The 19,200-nt window shown below is 35.7% G+C and overlaps 1 protein-coding gene across 2 annotated transcripts; it reads left to right on the forward strand.

Moving 5' to 3' along the window:
* The first annotated feature begins 857 nt into the window (after positions 1-857).
* On the forward strand, positions 858-19,060 carry LOC131793448 (glycerol kinase 3-like). 2 transcript variants are annotated; one of them, XM_059110873.2, is made up of 20 exons: positions 858-1,037; positions 3,146-3,219; positions 4,080-4,186; positions 6,338-6,415; positions 7,154-7,233; positions 7,845-7,982; positions 8,086-8,195; positions 8,463-8,529; positions 8,825-8,860; positions 9,404-9,471; positions 10,152-10,194; positions 11,054-11,134; positions 11,355-11,433; positions 12,285-12,381; positions 12,923-13,007; positions 13,775-13,895; positions 14,226-14,369; positions 15,015-15,095; positions 16,782-16,825; positions 18,026-19,060. In XM_059110873.2, the coding sequence occupies exons 1-19, from the start codon at positions 858-860 to the stop codon at positions 16,784-16,786; spliced, it is 1,674 nt and encodes a 557-aa protein (XP_058966856.2). In that variant the 3' UTR covers positions 16,787-16,825; positions 18,026-19,060. The 2 variants fall into 2 exon arrangements, with proteins under 2 accessions (XP_058966856.2, XP_058966850.2); XM_059110867.2 differs by lacking the exon at positions 16,782-16,825.
* The last annotated feature ends 140 nt before the right edge of the window (positions 19,061-19,200 follow it).

Here is a 19,200-nt window from a genome sequence, read left to right on the forward strand (position 1 = left end):
AAGTCGGAGAATTCATTGAAGGTTGGTTATGAAATGCGTTTTAGGCTAGCAAAAGAATTTTGATGGTTTTATTAGTGTTTCTATTTCTTGAAAACACTGGTCGATTTGAAATATTACCCGAAAAGGGAAAGAAGAAATTTTCAATGAAAGGGACAGATTTTTTTTCGGCCCGCACGGAAACCGAACAGATTTTTAATTTCATTTACATTACTTGTGTGCACCAAATTTTCGAACTGAAACAACCGAACTTTGAAAAAAGAGCCAATTGCAGTTTTTTCCTGAACTGAGTTAGCCTAAATATCATACTTTTCGTCAAGCGTTTGGAATAATCAGTTCTGTTAGAGGCAAATTAAAAGATACCTAACCTCCTTCCCTCTTGTTTAAAAACAACCACTCAAAATTTCATCTGAATATGCTTACCTCGTGGGCATATTCGTGATGATATGATAACTTCGTGAAAGTATGTCTTTTTTAACTTTTTAACAGCTCTCGAGAATATTAAGATTTTTAAAGCGTACAACATTCTTAGAGCCACAAGATTTACAGTTTTAATCCCCATTTCTGTTTTCTTTTAGAGTGTTTCTCGAATTTTCATAATCTTCTACGTGATCCCATAAGGAATTGTTTACACTTTATTTAGAGGGTTGCGAATTTGAACCAAAAAATATAATTTTTTAACTTTTTTTATAACTTTTGATGTTAATTTTCGCGCCATTTTGTTTTGGTTGCGCGTGGTTTGACAACTTTCCATATTCAATACATTTCACAATGCAAAAATCATTACATTCTTCATTGCAGATTTTGCTTCGTTTAATGAAAAGATTCAAAGTTTGTGCACATAAATCAGAAAGTGGCAGATGAAAATTCGATATTGTTGTTCACTTGCTCGACCTTTGCGACTCTTAAAGATGTCGCTGCTCAGCGGTTTCTGTCGTCAGAAGAAGACTTTCATCATGGCGATGGGTGAAGGCGATTACAAGGACTTTGGACCTCTGGTTGGAGCTATCGACCAAGGAACTTCCAGCAGTAGGTTCTTGGTGAGTTGCACATCAATTAAGTAAAGAACTGAGTTCAGTTTTGCATGTAAGCATCGTTCCTTTTACAATCAAATTACAACTATGGTCCGAAACTGGCGGATACTGAGTAGAGCAGTGTGTGATATGGGTGTCACAAGATCTTTTTCATCGTGTCTCGTGCAAATGTGAAACAACTCGAAATCTCTTCTAGATAATGTCATATTCCATCAGATTTCTCATATGAGATCAGTTCCATCAGACAAACTGGAAATCATGCAATAAATATAAGTCTAGGCTTATATTAGTAGTTGTCTTCAAAACGCGCTGCCTTTCCGGATTCCAACGTGAATTTACAATATAAACATTCCTTCGTGATCTAGTTCTGAAGGCAAACAATTAATTATCCCTTGGGAGTTTTAACCCACAAAAACCTCTCAAAATTCCAGTGTTCATCCTCAAGATTAGATTGCAAATCAACTGAAATCAAGGAAGGGAGTTTTCAGCCCGCGAGATTAAAATTGTTACGAACAGCCTTGAAATACGATTCAAGCAATCGAGCTGTAGATTTAAACACTGTTTGAACGATACTGCAGCTTGTTATTTTTAGTTTTTACGGCATAACTTTTTGGTTTATTAATTTAGTGAGGCATTTATTTCTAACTTAACTTTTCTAGGGGTCAAAGGCTATCGTAACATATACACACCCAGTTTTATTGCATTAGACGACTCGGTCAAAAAACATCTGCATGACTCACAGGCTTACAGTTAAGCTTCTAATGTAAACTGATTTAGGTGTCAATTCTAGGTATAATCTGGGTGTGAAATCTTTTCAATAAGTATTTCTGATAGAATTTAATGTTGGTGTGCTAATTAAGTAAATTTCAAAAAGGGAATCTCTACATGTCCGCCAGTGGGACAGATTTTTTTTTTTAACACTCTGTATTTGGCCATCAGAAATGTCAAGCAATTTCAAAATTACTTTGGTTTTTTTAGTGGATAAATATTCTGAGCTTGTGCACACCATAAAACTGCTAGGTTTTCAACACTTAGAAAATAAAGTGGAACCTGTTTTAAGCAGCACTGTATTAAGCAGTCACCCTGTATTAACTGGCTGGTTTTTTAAGATCCAAAATTTCTTCCACTCAAGTACTGTAATTTCACTAGTATAAAGCAGTCTCCTCTATTAAGCAGTTGTGGTCACCCTTAACTCTTTAACTCCCAAGATCTGATTGTCTATTCTCCCTTCTAGCTCATATACATTTCCTTATAAATTATTAACGAGAATTTGGCATTAAATCAAGATAACAACTTCTAACTGATAAGTTTGAGTACTCTCATCACCTGTTTCCTGGATAATGAATAGATACTGTAGGAAGAAGTTACAGGTTAATCACTTCTAACTGTTAACTGAGTCCCAGCAGCCTGTTTGTATTGTCTCCATCTGTATTAAATAGTCACTTAATGCAGGACCAGCCCAAATAAAAACACAAAATAATGTCTGAAATCGAAATTATTCCATGTTTATCTCTTTAAATTAGTGTAAGCACTTTGAATTCAAATATCCTCAATGTATTGCAGATTATCTTTCTTCTTAGTATGGTAAGGATAAGATGGTGTTTTTTATCGTGTTTGACCTCTTCTCTTTGGAACCTGTATCTAGCAGTCAACCTGTTTTAACCCTTTAACTCCCTCGAGTGATCAAGACAGAATTTCTCCTTACAATATCAATACAATTTCAACCAGATAAGTGATGAGAGTAAAGAAAAATATAAATTTAGGGATAATTAGTTGATCCACTACTAAATTCTCCAAACTAGAATTATGAGAATTGTATGAATGACAGTAAGGAGAATGACAAATTTGATCTGAGAGTTAAAGGGTTCAGCAATCACCCTGCCATTCCCTGTGGGTGACCACACAATACAGGTTTGACTGTATATCTAACCTAGCAATTTTATGTTATACACAAGCTCTGAAAGAAATTGGTCCACTTGCTTGGAATTTCCATCTGATACTCATAAGAAGTTTGATAGAACCTGCTAGACATGTAGACTCAGTGTTCAAAAAATCATTGATGATATTACTTTATTCTGCTGGATCCCAAATTTGAAAATTGCCATTTATTGCAGCTCTTTGCAAGTAAAACTGCAGAACTACTTGCCTTTCACCAAATTGAGGTTGAAAGTGTCTATCCTAAGGAAGGGTAAGTATTTCAATGCCACTCTTAATTACCTCTTCAAAGATAACAACATTTTTTACATATACCTGGTGGAAAAATAAAACACAGGTGCTGAATGTACAGGTTTTAGAATCTTCTGTATTGTAAAAGAAAGAAATTTGGTTGAAATACATCACCCCAAACTAAACTGCGACCATTAGGCAATTACCAATTTGGCAACCTGTGCTTGGGGTGACTGAGGCTAGCCATCTAGTAACTTGATGCATATGGTCTTAAGTTAGACAAAGACAAACATTTTCCTAAATATTGTTAATGCCTAACTCCCAAGATCTGATTGTTAATTCTCCCTTCTAGCTGCCACACTTTTCCATATAAATTAGTTTTGAGAACTGGATGTTAGATCAAGATAGCAACTTCTGCTTGATGAGTTTGTGTATTCTCATTTCCTGTTTACTGGATAATGTATGGATATTATTGAGAGAAGTTACTCGTTAATCTCTTGTGGGAGTTAAAGGATTAAAACCAATGTGAGTATTTTTCACCAATTTTCTGAGTATCAAGCTAAAATATTTCCTAAGAGGCTTTTTTTTTTCCTGGTAACTAAACTTCCTTTTGTGGAGACCATTTATAATTTGGGTTTCACAGCGGGAACTTTGAAAAGATTTAAGCTTGGAGTATTGTAATGTGAAAAAAGTTAATGCTTAGGGATATTCTTAAAGTACAAAAGGACTCATTGAAAGTTTTTTGTTATCTTTCACTTATTTTTATGTTGCTCCCACTGAGTTATAGCAGATTATTTTCTGAGATAGCAGGTTACAAGTACTCTCAACACAGCCCTTATTTTCTAACAAAGTGTGATATTGATCATCTAATGATTGTTACAGATGGGTGGAGCAAGATCCAAAGGAAATTTTGTCATCTGTGTATCATTGTATGGAGCAGACACTTCACAGCTGCAAAGACTTGAAAATCAACCCAGCTGATATCAAAGGTGATCAACATAAATATTCACATTATATATCCTTGGTTATGCAGCAAACTCAGACTATTTTGACCTCTGATCTTATCCCTATCTCAGTGGCAGAGGGATGGTGTGACCCTTTGAAACCTAAGAGTGAATTTCTCTACATAATGTCACCCCTAAATAAGAAAAAAACACGGTCACAAGAATAAAGGAAATGAGCACCAACTAAACAAGCTCTTGATTTCCTTGATTTTTTCCGGGCCTTAATTCAACTACTAGTTCATTAGTGTTCATAGCTGTGAGGATCATTTCTATATTTGTTTCTTCAACTGCAGCACACATATATGATTTTCATATATTTACAGCTATTATTCACCACTTGGAAGGTTTATTCAGATCCAATGTAATGACCAGCTCCCAGTTGGCTTGTTAGCTCAGTTGGTAGAGTGCTGCACCGGTATTGCAGAGGTTATGGGTTCAAATCCCGTATAGGCCTGAATTTTTTTCATGCCTTGTTTCAACTACTAGTTCAGTAGTGTTCATAGCTGCGAGGATTGCTTCTATATTTGTTTCCTCAGCTGCAGCACACATATATGATTTTCATATATTTACAGCCATTATTCAAGCTCTTGATTGTCAAACAAATTCTCCTTTTCATCACATAAGGAAATGTACAGAGAACAGTATGGAGAATGTACATACTGAGTTTAGGGTGTAAAGGGAGAATGTTTTTCTTATCTTGTCATGATGAGTGTGGGACAATGAAAAAATTAATTCTTAGTCCTTGTGAGAAATGGAACCTCAGACATTGGGACACGGCCCTCTGACACTTTAGCACTGAGCCACAGAGACTCTTTACTGATAAACATTGTTGCAAAGTTGTAGTTGTATTTATTTTCTCCTTAACCCTTTAAACCCTAAGAGTGACTAGCATCTAATTTCTCCTTACAATATCACCTCTGAATCATACATTGAGATCATGAGAATAAAGGAAATGATCATCAACTAACAAAGCTGTTAATTGTTACACAAATTCTCCTTGGTAGCACCATAACCCTTTAACTCCCAGAAGTGATTAACATAAAAATTCTCCCTACAATATCCATACATTTGTCAGCAAAGAGGTGATCAGAATATTCAAACTTATCAGGTAGAAGTTGTTATCTTGATCTAGCACCAAGTTCTCATGACTAATTTACAAGGAAATGTGTAGCAGCTACAGGAGAGAATTAACAATCAGATCTTGGGAGTTAAAGGGTTAAGAAATGCATGGAGAGCAGTGTAGAGAATATGCATAGTGATTGATGTTAGGATGTAAAGGGTTAATCAAATTTCTCTAACAGTTTGGCTTTGTCCTTACCTCTGAGTTAAGAGAGGAACCTTGAGAGTTTATTTTTTCAGAAAGAAAAATATGGCACTAGCCTGGGCTAAAAACTTTGGTGTGGAGTCCAGGGGCCGGTTTCTTAGGAGTCCCAGTAACTGAACCCATTACACAATAACATCAGTATGCATATTCTCCATACTGCTCTTTATACATTTCCTAAGGTGCTGAAAAGGAGAATTTGTTTACCATCAAAAGCTTCTTTCACTGGTGATCATTTCCTTTATTCTTGTGACCTTAACATGTGATTCAGGGTTGATACTGTAGGGAGAAATTTGATGCTAGTCACTCAGGGTTTAAGGGGTTAACAGGCCTGAAGCCCTTTTTTAAAAGCAAAATTTTAAAGAAGAAAGAAGAAGGTTCTTGCACCTTGACCAGATCTTCTTGTTTCTTTAGTTTTTAGTTCTATTGTATAATAATTTTAAAAAGTTTTGAAACCCCTATCTTGAATGAAAAAAGAACAACTTTACTGGCCTGTCAAGTTACGGCAAATTTGAGAAATAGGCCCCCTAAACACTAAGTATTTGATTGCATTGACTGTCTTCATGGAACTTTACTATTACTTTTTGAAACAAAACAAATTTTGTTCCTTGTGATAGTAATAAAACTAATGTGGAAGGTAAGACAATGATTGAACACTGCATTCTCCAGCAAAGTGGAAGAAGGATTTATTCCTAATCACTAAACTTGAATGCCTTTTTCACATTTATATGAATTTTCATATTGACATGTGGCTCTGGGAGTGATATATTTCTTATTAAAATTCTTAATTTCTTTTTCTGTTTTATTTTTCACAGCTGTTGGAATTACAAATCAGAGAGAAACAACAGTGGTTTGGGACAAGGTCACTGGGGAACCACTTCACAATGCTATAAGTTAGTATGAATGCTTTATAAATTAATCTGTTGTTCCAGAATTCCATGTGACATTTCACAAAACATTTTCTGTATTTCCACCACGTCAGGAAATTACTTTTGGACTTCCAATTTTCTGAGATGTTTTAAGCCACGGAAAAGCACCTTCCCTTAAAATTCCATTTTTGTCTTTCATTAGTTTGGAAGTGGAGGGGAACAACTCTTTGATGTGCATCTGTTTTCTTCAGCTAGTGGCAATTGTGTTCTCTTCTTTAATTCTATTAACCCCTTGACTCCCATGAGTGACCAAGGCAGAATTTCTCCTTACAATATCAATACAATATCAACCAGATAAGTGACGAGAATAGAGAAAAATATCAATTTGGGGGATAATACGGTGATCCAATAATAAATTCTCTGAACTAACACTGTAAGAATTGTGTGGTTGATGGTAAGGAGAATGACAAATTTGATCTGGGAGTTAAAGGGTTAACCCTTTGACGTCCAGAAGTGATTAACATGTAACTTCTCCTTGTAGTATACAGGTTATGAGAATATTCAAAGTTATCAGGTATAATCTGTCATCCTGATCTTACAGCAAATTCTTCTAACTAATTTACAATGAAATGTGCAGTAGCTAGAGGGGAGAATTAATGATCAGATCTTGGGAATAAAAGTGTTGAAGACAATTGATGGTGTAAATAGTGTTTACTTTTGTCAACAAAGTACAAATTTATATGAATTTATCTAAACTTTCAGTTTGGCTTGACACAAGGACAAAATCAACTGTGGATCAGTTTGAAGCAAACACCCCAGAAAAGACCAGAGAACATGTCAGAGTAAGTATATTTTGGAGGTGGGGGAGGGGGGGAATAATTTGGTTTCATCAACTAAGTTGATGATGTTAATTGGCCACCATAAAGAGTTTCTACCAAACCAAATTTTTGGAAGAAGTGATTTTTTGTAATGTAAGTGAGCTGATTATACATAGACTCACACATTTTTCTCCTTCAATATTTCCATCAATTTAATTAAAGATGAGTATTATTCTTTCCAGAATTTGGTGTTGTAAATGAAATTTGCAATGAGTGCTTAACTCTTCCAACAACTAGCTGTTATCAAGAAAAAATTAATAAATTTTAGAAAGCATTTGATATCCACCACCTACAGTAACTACAGGTTTTTATGTCCAAATCCACCATTTGAAGAGTTGGTTTTTGTTCAAAAAGAAAAACCAGAGATTCTGGGGGAAAACCTTTTGAGTAAGAACAAGAAAGAACTACAAAATTTAACTTAACATGATGCCAGGTCTGGCAATTAAACTCAGGTGACATTACTTAGAAACAAGCACACTGACATATACCTTTGCCTGGTTTACCTCAGGCTTGTATGTAAATTTGAATTTTGTTTCAGAAATGATTTTGCTGTGATTAATTTTATTTTATTGTAGGCATTGTGTGGCCTTCCTATCAACACTTACTTCAGTGCAGTGAAGTTAAAGTGGTTGATTGACAATGTTGAGGCAGTGAAAAAGGCTGTGGAAGAAGACAGGTGTCTGTTTGGGACTGTGGACTCATGGCTGATTTGGGTAAGTCTAGGTTTCCATTATCTGGGGGTCCTGCATTCAGTAGATGTGATTTAATAGGGCCATTGTTCTCAAATAATAATTATTGATTATTTTTTTTCTTCAGAACATGACTGGTGGTAAAAAAGGGGGCTTGCATATCACTGACATCACAAATGCCTCACGGACCATGCTTCTCAACCTGAAGACGCAAAGTTGGGATCCATACTTGTGCAAGTATGTTTGGTATTTTTCACCTACAGGGTTGTTATTCATGAAACTGCAAGAATCTGCTGAGTTTTTCTGGTAGAAGAATTTGAAGAAAATTCATCATGTTAAAACGGTATTAAGTCCCATTTGAGTGACACACAGTAATGGTTGCACATACCAGGAATACTTGCAGAAGCACTATGACTGTCACAAGAGTAGCATTCACTTACGTATTAGCATTAACCAACTTTTTTTCTTTCTAACTTGTTACATTTTATTGATTGTTGTTTTCAGATTCTTCAGCATTCCAATGTCAGTTTTACCAACTGTGAAAAGTTCCTCAGAAATATATGGGAAACTTGTAAGACAATTAAAGTAACATTGATTATTAAAACCCAAATTTAACAAACATGTTTTAAAAAAATTTTCATCCAGTTTTGGAGAGGCTGATAATATGAAACTCTTGACAATCTAAAAGCTTAATATTTGTTTCATTTTGACATATACTTTTTAAAGGTAGAGTCAAAGTTTTCTTTTTTTTTTTCTTTGGAGCAAACTGTGACCAGAGTTGAAGTGATCATAATTTTTTTTTTCTGGAGTAAACTTCTTTCTAAGCATAAGTGATTGTTATGAAGTTGTGATTTTTCTATTTTCAGGTTGATGGTCCTCTCAGTGGAGTCCCAATATCAGGGGTTTGTTTTGTACTATTTTTTATATTACCCTCTCACTCCCAAGAGTGACCAAGAAGTAATTTCTCCTTACGATATCAGTTCAATATCAAGGAGACAGGTGATGAGAATCAAGAAAATTATCAAAAAGGAGATATCATATGATTCAACACCAAATTCTCAGCACTTAAATAGAAAAGAAATGTATGCCAGACAGAAAGAAGAATTAGTATTGAGATCTTGGGAGTTAAAGGGTCCCTTGTTATAATCACAAATTGTTTGATTAATCGGTACTACCACAATTTTCTCATGAAAAAAAGGCAATCATTCATCCACAAGACATTATTTTGTTAACATGTAAGATTACTGTAGCAGATTGCCTCTTAAAGGCAGACAAGTTTGTCAGCTGACAACAAGAAAACAACGAGTTTATTCTAGATAGTTTTCTACCAGTAGTAAAAAAAATGAGAATTGTATGGCATGTAGGAAGACAGCATCTTCAAACATAATTTATAAAAAACAAATGAAGAGAATAATTTTGATTTGATATTATTTTTTTCACAATAGTGCCTTGGTGACCAGCAAGCAGCATTAGTTGGACAACTGTGCTTTAATCAGGGAGATGCCAAAAACACGTAAGTTCTGGAAAGTTTCTTCTTTGTCCTGTCAAGGTGCCCTCGGCAGAGAGGGGTGAATGGGGTATAACTAAATTCTGCATTTGAGTCAGGTGGCTCACAAGGTGCCAGAACTTATCTAGGTTTCTGTAGCATGAAGCAATAAGAGAGAGCAAGCCACAGTGAGAGCAAAGTGCCTTGCTTAAGAACACAATGAAAGTGCCTTGTGCAGCATGCCAACCATAAGGTAACTGTGACATCCTTGGCATTGTTGAGGGGATCTCTCCCAGAACACCTTAATGAGGAAGAGGACCAGTGGCTGGGAGCATAGAAGAATAGGGGAACATAGGAGAGAAGAAGATGGAAAGAAGAAACTTTATGGCAGTCCAAAGTAGTAGGGAAATGCATAAATACAAATATGGACTCATCATTAGTGTGCATTGTTTCCCATTAGAAGGCAGGGTGCAAGAGATAAGAGAACAGAAATCAAGAGATTTTGCTTCCTTTTCCTTGTCCCTGCCTTTAAGAAAGCTCACAAATAAAATCACTCATTACTAATTGAAAAATCTAAATAATCTAGTGGGAACAAATGTTGTTGGGTCACTGTGATTGGGTCACTATATGATTTAACTAGTTAATAGTGTTTTCCACAATCACACTCTCAGTCATTACATTACTGTCTGTCTTTTTTTTCTACACAGCTATGGCACTGGATGTTTTCTTCTCTACAACACAGGACAAGAGGTAACAAAATCTGCTTTGTCACAATTTCAGAGAGAATATTTAATTTATACCAGGGCATGAAATTGCACCTAATACAGATGCCAATGCGACTAAATTTTTCACTTTGGCAATCAAATCCTGAAAATTAGTTTCCAAATTGGCAACTAGAATGCTTTATCATAACCTTACCTAGAGATATAGTGAATTAAAAAGATTTGCAAAGATAAATCCGCAACAAACTTCCTTGTTAGGTTTATGTCCCAAACGCAGCACATGCATCTCGATCAATAACTAGATGCAATCTTTGGTTTAGGTGAGCTTGAATGTTGTATATCATCCACCCTGGTGTCCACTTTGTAGCACGTTAAAGATCTTTTTCCTAACTTAATTTTAGAGAGTCTATCTAGAACATTGACAGTGTAAAAAAAAGTTTTGTTTGTCGTTAAAAATGGTGATGAACTTGTTTTGAATTGGTTACCACTTTGAAAAATTTGGGAGCCAAGTGGCTATCAGAAAAAAAAATTAATTTCACACCCTGTAAACCCATCTTTATGTTCTATTTTTATTTTTAAAGGGAGTGAAATTGAGGAAGGGGTATCATAGCTCATACACCATGGTGAATAAACTGATCAAAACTTTTTCAAATTATTTTATAAAATGATCCAGCTCTAATAATCAGTGCCAGCCACCTCCACATAACCATGAATATGGGGATTTTTAACAATAATTACAGAATGTATGATGTATAGAGTGAAACTGAAGCACTATCTATGGACAAAACATGAATGTGGTGGTGACCATTCTCTATGTTATCAGCTTATTTATGATAACTATTTCTGACATTGTTTGCTGATTTATTGTAATTTTTTTATCTTGAAAGGTGGTCCTCTCTCAAAATGGTTTGCTGACAACTGTTGCATACAAGCTGGGTCCTGACCAACCCACAGTGTATGCTTTAGAGGTGATTGCAAAAATAGTGATAGAGAGCCAAAATTGAGACATGTGATAGAAATAGTTTGGGGGTTACCTGAGTTAGACTAGTATCTAGTCATGGAACAATAGCAATCAATTTAAGTAGTGTTTTGTCGGAAGATTACAGTTAATTAAAGCCAACTTGGCTCGTTAAGAGTACCCACCTCTTTTCCCCATATCACAGGAATGCAATTTTCTTTCTATTTCAGGGCTCAGTTGCCATCACTGGTGCTGCTGTGAAGTGGCTGAGAGATAACCTCAATCTTATCAGCTCAGCATCAGAGATTGGTAAACTACAAATCTAACATAGCTTATTCCTACTGTCGCACAAGCTGTGTGCTGCAGTGCCCTCACTTACACCAGGTCCTTGTTTCTTATGTACCTGAACATCCTTTGGAAATATCACCACCTTGGTGTTCATCATCATCACAGGGGTTTCATGTGCATGAATTTTTTCATGCTTTAAGAGCATGGGTCACTTTTGTGGTGATCATGGATACCCTTGTTGAAGTCAGCTTTGTTATGCATTGTTTTGTGAAGCTACATAGCCTCAATGCCTGCAGTTTTTGCTAGTCTTGACCAGTGGCTTAATTGGCCATATCCTTGGGCGAAGCACATCATAATCTGGGCATTTGGCATCCTGGTTATGTGTGCCATGAATTTCATGTGTTGCTTCTTAGCAAACACACCAATTCAGGTGGTTTTGGTAATCTGTAGGATGTCCTCATCGCTGAATTTCCAAGCCCAGTTCTGGCTCACTCACACCTGGTTCCTATTCCTTATGTACCTGAGCATCCTTTGGAACTATCACCACCTTGGTGGTGGGCTAGAGCCCATGCCTGATTTTCCAGGACTATGAAAATTTCAGAAAGTCACATACATTAATATGCTTTGTTCAACACCTTTCTCCAAAACAAATCTATACCCCCTTCTCTAAACCAACATTAACCCTACCTTGTTATCAGTTGACTGTTGTTGGGTTAGGGAAGGGGTAGGTGTGCAGTTGCCAAGATACTGACATTGATTTAAGACATTTATACAAAAGTTGTCCAAACCAACTACAAAATGAAAGTGGCCACTGCTAATGGTTGTGAACTTACAGCCTGATGCATGACGTAGTGAATCTTATTTTATTTTAGAAACCTTAGCAGCCAAAGTAGAGAGTTCAGCTGGTGTGTACTTTGTTCCAGCATTCTCTGGTTTGTATGCTCCTTATTGGCAGACAGACGCAAGAGGGTGGGTCAATAAAAATAAGCACTATTTTTTTTCTACTTTTGTAGACTTCTTTTGTACAAAATAAATGTTTTAGGTATACAATGGTGTATTTCTATATTATATATTTAGCACAAATGGACTCCTATCTCTATCTTTTCTAAATAAAATGTGATGGAGGAAAACAGAAGACTGGCTAGAAAGACCCAAATTCATTTTGACAGAGTATTTCTTACTCCTTTAAACCTCTAAGAGTAACTAGTATCTAATTTCTCCTTACAATATCACCCCTGAATCACACTTCAAGGTCACGAGAATAAAGGAATGATCACTAACTAAAGAAGCTCTTGATTGTTAAACAAATTCTCCTTGTAAGCAGCTTACGGAATGTATAGAGAACATTATGGAGAATATGCTTACTGATGTTAGGGTGTGGAGGGTTAATGCAGCCTTGTGTATCTTACCCAACTCTTCTGTCTTTTCCTCTTGTTTAACAGTGATAGTAGATGAAGCTCAAATACCCAAACATTTAATCGTCTCCTAATACTGCTCTGTGTTTTTTTAGAGTGATCATAGGATTGACCCAGTTTACCAACAAGGCACATATAGCAAGGGCCACTCTAGAAGCAGTGTGCTTCCAGACACGCGAGGTAAGGGTTGGAGTTGATGGAGGGAGTCTTTTCTTGTAATTTCTGCCATCTTGATTGTAACCTACCAACTGCGGTAACAGGTCACCTATCTTAGCCATATACCTCCTATAATTGTAATTACTGCCTACATATCACAATCATGGATTACCCACAGTCCTCTTTGTTTAGTCACAGTCCTCCCATCTTAACCATGGTTCTCTATTGTAACCACAGTCAACCATTCTATCTATAAAGTAATTAGTTTATTCTTACTGCAACCATGATTTCTCCTGTAAGTTATAACTATGGGTTGACCATGTTAACCACATATTTAAGAAGTTGAAGACAGACACACTCCTAAGAAATGAATTTCAATTTTCTCAGACCTACAGTGGCCTTTGGTGGGAAGTGGTACAAATCTTTTGAAAAAGTTCCTCTTCTCTATTCAACCGCTCAATTCCCATAAGTGATTAATTAACATGCAACTTCTCCCTATAATATTCTTACATTATATTAAATAGGTAATAAGAATACACAAACTTATCAACTAAAAGTTATTTTGATCTAACACCAAATTCAAGTGTAACTAATTTACAAGGAAATGTGTAGCAGCTAGAGGGGAGAATTAAGAATTAGATCTTGGGAGTTGAAGGGTCGAGAAAGTTCCTCTCCTTTTTTTCTTTAACTCTGCATCCATTTAATTATAGCAAACCTCTTACATTACTCATTTAATAAGCACATTACCATATAGATGTATTCAATAATTTTTTTTTTTTTTACACTGTTAGCTCTTGGATGCCATGAACATGGATTGTGGGATACCACTTGCATCTCTTCAAGTTGATGGTGGTATGACGGTGAACAACTTGTTGATGCAGCTTCAAGCTGATATCCTGGGAATTTCTGTAGGTATGTAGGTCACCAACTTGCTCATTTTAATCCTTTGACCCCTTACAAGTGATTAGCCTTTAATTTCTTCTTGTATTATCACCACTGAATCAAACACTGGGCTTGTGAGAATAAAAGAAATGATCAACTTGAGATTTGTTTGAATATTGAAAACCTCTTCTTGCCAAAGCAGTAGGAAATGTGTAAGAAACAGTATGAAAGTGCACGCTGAGGTTTAGGACAGCACATTTGAAGTGGTCTTTTACAGGAGGTTCAAAACATATGTGAGAGAGTTTTAATTGGTTATAATTGATTAAAGGGGCTAGTTTGCTTTTGTTTGTTGTTTGGCAGTGCGTCCAACAATGCCAGAAACCACAGCCTTGGGGGCAGCAATGGCTGCAGGTATGGCTAAAGGAGTAGAAGTGTGGACTGTTCAAGCAGAAGACAAGTCTCAAATAAACACTGATATCTTTGAGCCAGCTGTGGATATTCATGGTAAGATTACCTTTCATTTACCTGTTTCTTAGATGTAGACTGGTCAGTTTATCTCTGTCCACTGGACCATATACAATGGTCATAAACTTAAAACTCTGTTGATCCTTTAACTCCCAAGATCTCATTAGTAATTCTCCTTACTGTCAACCATACAGTTCTTGTGATGTTAGTTTGGAGAATTTGGTATTGGATCAACTTATAATCCCTCAATTGATATTTTTCTTTATTCTCATCACTTGTCTGCTTGATTTTGTATTGATATTGTCAGGAGAAATTCTGCCTTGGTCACTCATGGGAGTTAAAGGGTTAACCCCTAAGAATGACTTGAATCTTATTTCTCCTTACAATATCACCCCGAATCAAATTTTAAGGTCACAAAAATAAAGGAAATTATCACCAACTAAGGAGGCTTTTGATTGTTTGACAAATTCTCCTTGTTGGCATCTTGGGTAATGTTTGGAGAACAGTATGGAAATGATGCATACTGATGTTAGGGTGTAAAGGGTTTGGCTGGAGAGAAAAATTTTATATTAGATATGGGTAATATAGCTCATTATGGCTAACAAGCTAATTAAGCTGTGTAGAGATAAGTAATAATCTGTTTTAATTTTTAGTTATTCAATTGAATTTATTTTTTGTTCAAAGCTCGAGATCACCATTATGCTCGATGGAAGAAGGCTGTTCAGAGAACCATGAAGTGGGAAGTGGATGATGTTGAGAACCAAGGTAACAAAAGCAAGTTGTATTCTGTAATTTTAACATTAAATCAATGCAAGATGGTTTTAAATGCATGTGGAAGAACATTGTTTTTGTTGATGTTGTGTTTGATCACTATCCTGGATGTGGTCTGATGAGGTCTATATAACACTGTCGCAGATCATAGAAGATCTCATGCCCACTAACAGAGGAATTTGTTGTGCCAGTAACAATGGAAATACAGCTAATAATTAATAATAGCTTTTTGCATGGCCATGGCTGTAGGTTTGCAATCAAATAATTGAAAGGGAAATGAAAACTTCTTTGCTTATGAGATGCACCCATTTTATCTTTTTAATGCACTTTTTGCATTAATAACCATCTAACTGGTCATAATCTTTCTAGCAAGAAGTTGTTCAAATCCTTCTCATGATGACTGTAACTTTGCTAAGGAAAATAGTGAACCGATGACAGTTGACTTATAACCAGCAAATGTCTCTCATGACCTGTGATGGCTGTCTTTGGAGCCTTTTTGAGACTGTTAACTGTGATATGACAAGATAAGAACTTAGTGCTGACTGTTAACCTGCAGTGACCTTTGAATTATGATATTCATTGTCACTTCACTCAATAATTATGTAACCATGAGAAGCTGTAATGAGAAATTTAACATTAGGTTTAAGTGTTATATTTTACATATTACTTGAGGTGTGATATGAATTAACCTCCATGATACTATTGTTTATGAGTTGGGGAGAAAATATCCACATGTCAGGCATTTCTGAACAGTCTTTCATCAACACTTATCAAAAATGTGACTTTTCCAAACATTTGATTAAGAAAATGCAACCTACAAAATTGAGATCTCTGGTTCAGTAACAGATACAACAGAATTAACGTGGCTTTGATTTTGCTAATCTACAATTAGCTGATACCATAACTTGCAGAGTAACCAGCTTAAAAAGCAGCATTAATTGTGTGTTTGTGAGTAATCTACCACATTCCAAATTCATGTTCTGTCACTTGCATCTCCTCAACAAGAATATGGGTGAAAAATTCAATTCTCATTGAGGTGTCACCTTCAAAACCATCACCTGCCCTCTTGTCAGCTTTTGGAATATTGCCTTCAGATTCAACTGCCAACACTGCCAGTATGTTATAACTAGATGTACAAAACTCAAGGGTTTTAGATGATCTCATAGCAAATATTTGTCCTATTTATTCAAATGTAGATGTTATTATTATAGTGTTTGCAGCAGAGACCCATGTAACATCCAGAAAGTATGAAAACAAAACAACATCAACCACAAATTTAGGTCATTACATGGGATGCCTGTGGCAGACCACATTAAGAATTTGCTCAAGTGTCATCATAGTTAGATATGGAAGTTAGCCATGTGCTTGTGCTTCTAACTGAAGTTATGCCCTGCTGGCTGGGATTACTACTTGGATGGGTGACCACACATTATCCCATTTTGTTGATCCTTTTTCTAGTCTTTATTTTTCAATTTTATTCCTGTACTCTGAAAAGTCAGCATCAAATTTATTATTTTCCACATAGAACCCGAGTGACTGTAGATAACGACCAATACATTCCATGTTAACACCTTCAGGCATTTTGTTTGATTTGGTTTTCCTGCAATTTTACTCAGGACTTTCACTTTATTTTTATTATGTCATTTCAAATTTTTCACTGCACAGTTCATGTTGTTTTAGGTTGAAAGCACAAAAGGTGTGTTAACAGAGAAGTGATTGTGGAGGTCAGATTGGCACAATTTGTTCTTTTATTTGTGTTCAGTTGTTTTCCATAGTATCAGCTTGTTTTTTGTTGTTGTTTTTTTTGCAAAAGGTGAATATTTTTATTTCTACTTGGTCACATCATTGCATTTTTTTAGTTTGTTTATGTGAAAAACACTTTGCATGAAATATCAGAAACTGAAGTTTAACTCAGTACAGTACATTTTTAGTGATTTTGTTTTGGTCACAAGTTGAAGTTTGATTGCTGGTTTAACACAAAACAAAGAATCACAGACACAAGATCAAATGTTGCAGTTTTTGTTGTTTGTTCTTGTATGTCACAGTGAGCAGACCAGTTCAAACTCTGGAATGCTCACTGCTTCAATGTCAAGGCTCAAATAACTAGGCCTATGTAAGATTGGATATCTATCTTTGCAAGAGCAGCATCAGAGTTGAATTCATGCCAACCCATATTAATTTAGTGTGGCTCAAATGCTAGTCATGCAGTGATCATAGGCTAACTTCAGTCACAGCTCCCTACATCAGTCACATTCATTTAAGATACATAAAGATTGAAAGTATTATTGCATCAGGTTCATCATATGAGAAGTTCAGCATGTGATTCAATGGTGGTCCACTGCTGTTATTCCTTACTAAACTCTGCACAAAGAATGGCCCAGTTGAGCTAAATTCAACTGGCCTTTTCAGATTTTTTCTAACATCCTGGGACCAGTAAATCAAAAGGTGGATAATGCTGTTCAACAGACAAATTGCTATCAAGTGGAAAAGTGTTAACAAAATGTACTGCACAAGACACCGGATAGAGATTTATCCAGTGGATAGCGTTGTCCATGCTTTGAACAACCACGGTTGGGACTGTTTCACATGAACTTGATAACACATGATTCTGTAATTAAAATGTTTCATTATTGCACTTAACACGAAATATATTTGGCTCAATGTAAAGAATGTGCAGGGTCATTTCCCAAGATCTGATTATTAATTCTCCCCTCTTGCTGCTACACATTTCCTTGTAAATTAGCTACAAGAATTCAGTGTTAGATCAAGATAACTACTTTACTGATGAGTTTGAGTATTCTCATTACCAGTTTGCTGGATAATGTATGGACATTGTAGAGAGAATCTACCCATCAATCACCTGAGAGTTAAAGGGGTTATCCTACATTTTTTTTTTAACCTGCTTTTTTTTCTTTTTCTTTCAGATTTATCCCAGTCATCCTCTGCAGTTGTGGGACCCATACTTTTTATATTTGGTAGTTTAGCAATAGGCTTGATTGCCTCTAAACTAAGATAGCAGTTAAAGAGAGAAGATATCTAATTGAATGAATGATTTAGTATTAATTTATTACAAAATTTATTTTTGATGAAATTACTAATTGTGTCCATGAGATTTAGCCACAAAGGGATCAAGTGAATGAAGTATTTTTTTTCATGTTGAAGTATGTTTTGGCATGTATGTGGCATATATTGTCAGTATTATTACCATAATATCAATGTTGAGAAAGGGTTGGGTTTAATATGTTAACCTCTGTTATGTAGTTCCAAGGATTGTCAGTTTTAGAGCAATTTTGCGATTGAGTGTCAAAAGTCATCTGGAATTGCTTTGGTTTTACTTTACTTTGCTTTGTGGTCTACAAAGCTTGCTCCATCCTCTCAACTAATCACAGTGAAATCTAAAACCAAACAGGACTTAGTCATTCTTGCCCCCCTACCCCTACTACGTTATGCAGATTGGTTGTTTATTATGAGCTCTCATTGAATCTTTGTCACGTTTTCCCTTCTTCCTCCTTCCTTCCTTCTGATTATTTTGGTTTTGGTTTAATGACGCTCACTCGAGATTTGCTCTATTCATCACCTGAAGTATTTAAACCCTTCCTCCTAAGATCAGAGTAGATGTTCTCCCCTCTAGATGCCATGGAATTCCTTGTAAGTTAGGCAGGAGAATTTGGTGTTACATCTAACATGACCATCTAACCGATAACTTGGGCAATTCTCAACACCTGTTTGCTGGAAATTGTATTGACAGTTTAGGGAGAAGTGACATTTTAGTCACCCCAGAGTGAAAGGGACAATTATTACAATGGCATAAGAGTATGTTTGTTTTTCTTCTGCCGTGACTTTCTCTTGGAAACAACAATTTATTTATCCATCAGATTTAAGTATAGGACAAATTCAGTTACTTTTGTAACAACTGAACTCATAATCACGTTTGAAACATTAAAACAACAATAATGAAGGTTTTTTTTGTTGACTCTTGCGTTGCGTGAACTAAAGCCTCAAGATTATGAAGTTAATCCACTGCAAAGTTGTCTTATAAATTTTAAAGTTGAACAATCTTTCTCAGAGAAGTACTTTAAAATTTACATAAAGTAACTTT

Source organism: Pocillopora verrucosa, chromosome 6, assembly GCF_036669915.1.
Source record: "Pocillopora verrucosa isolate sample1 chromosome 6, ASM3666991v2, whole genome shotgun sequence".
Classification (NCBI taxonomy): Eukaryota; Metazoa; Cnidaria; class Anthozoa; order Scleractinia; family Pocilloporidae; genus Pocillopora; species Pocillopora verrucosa.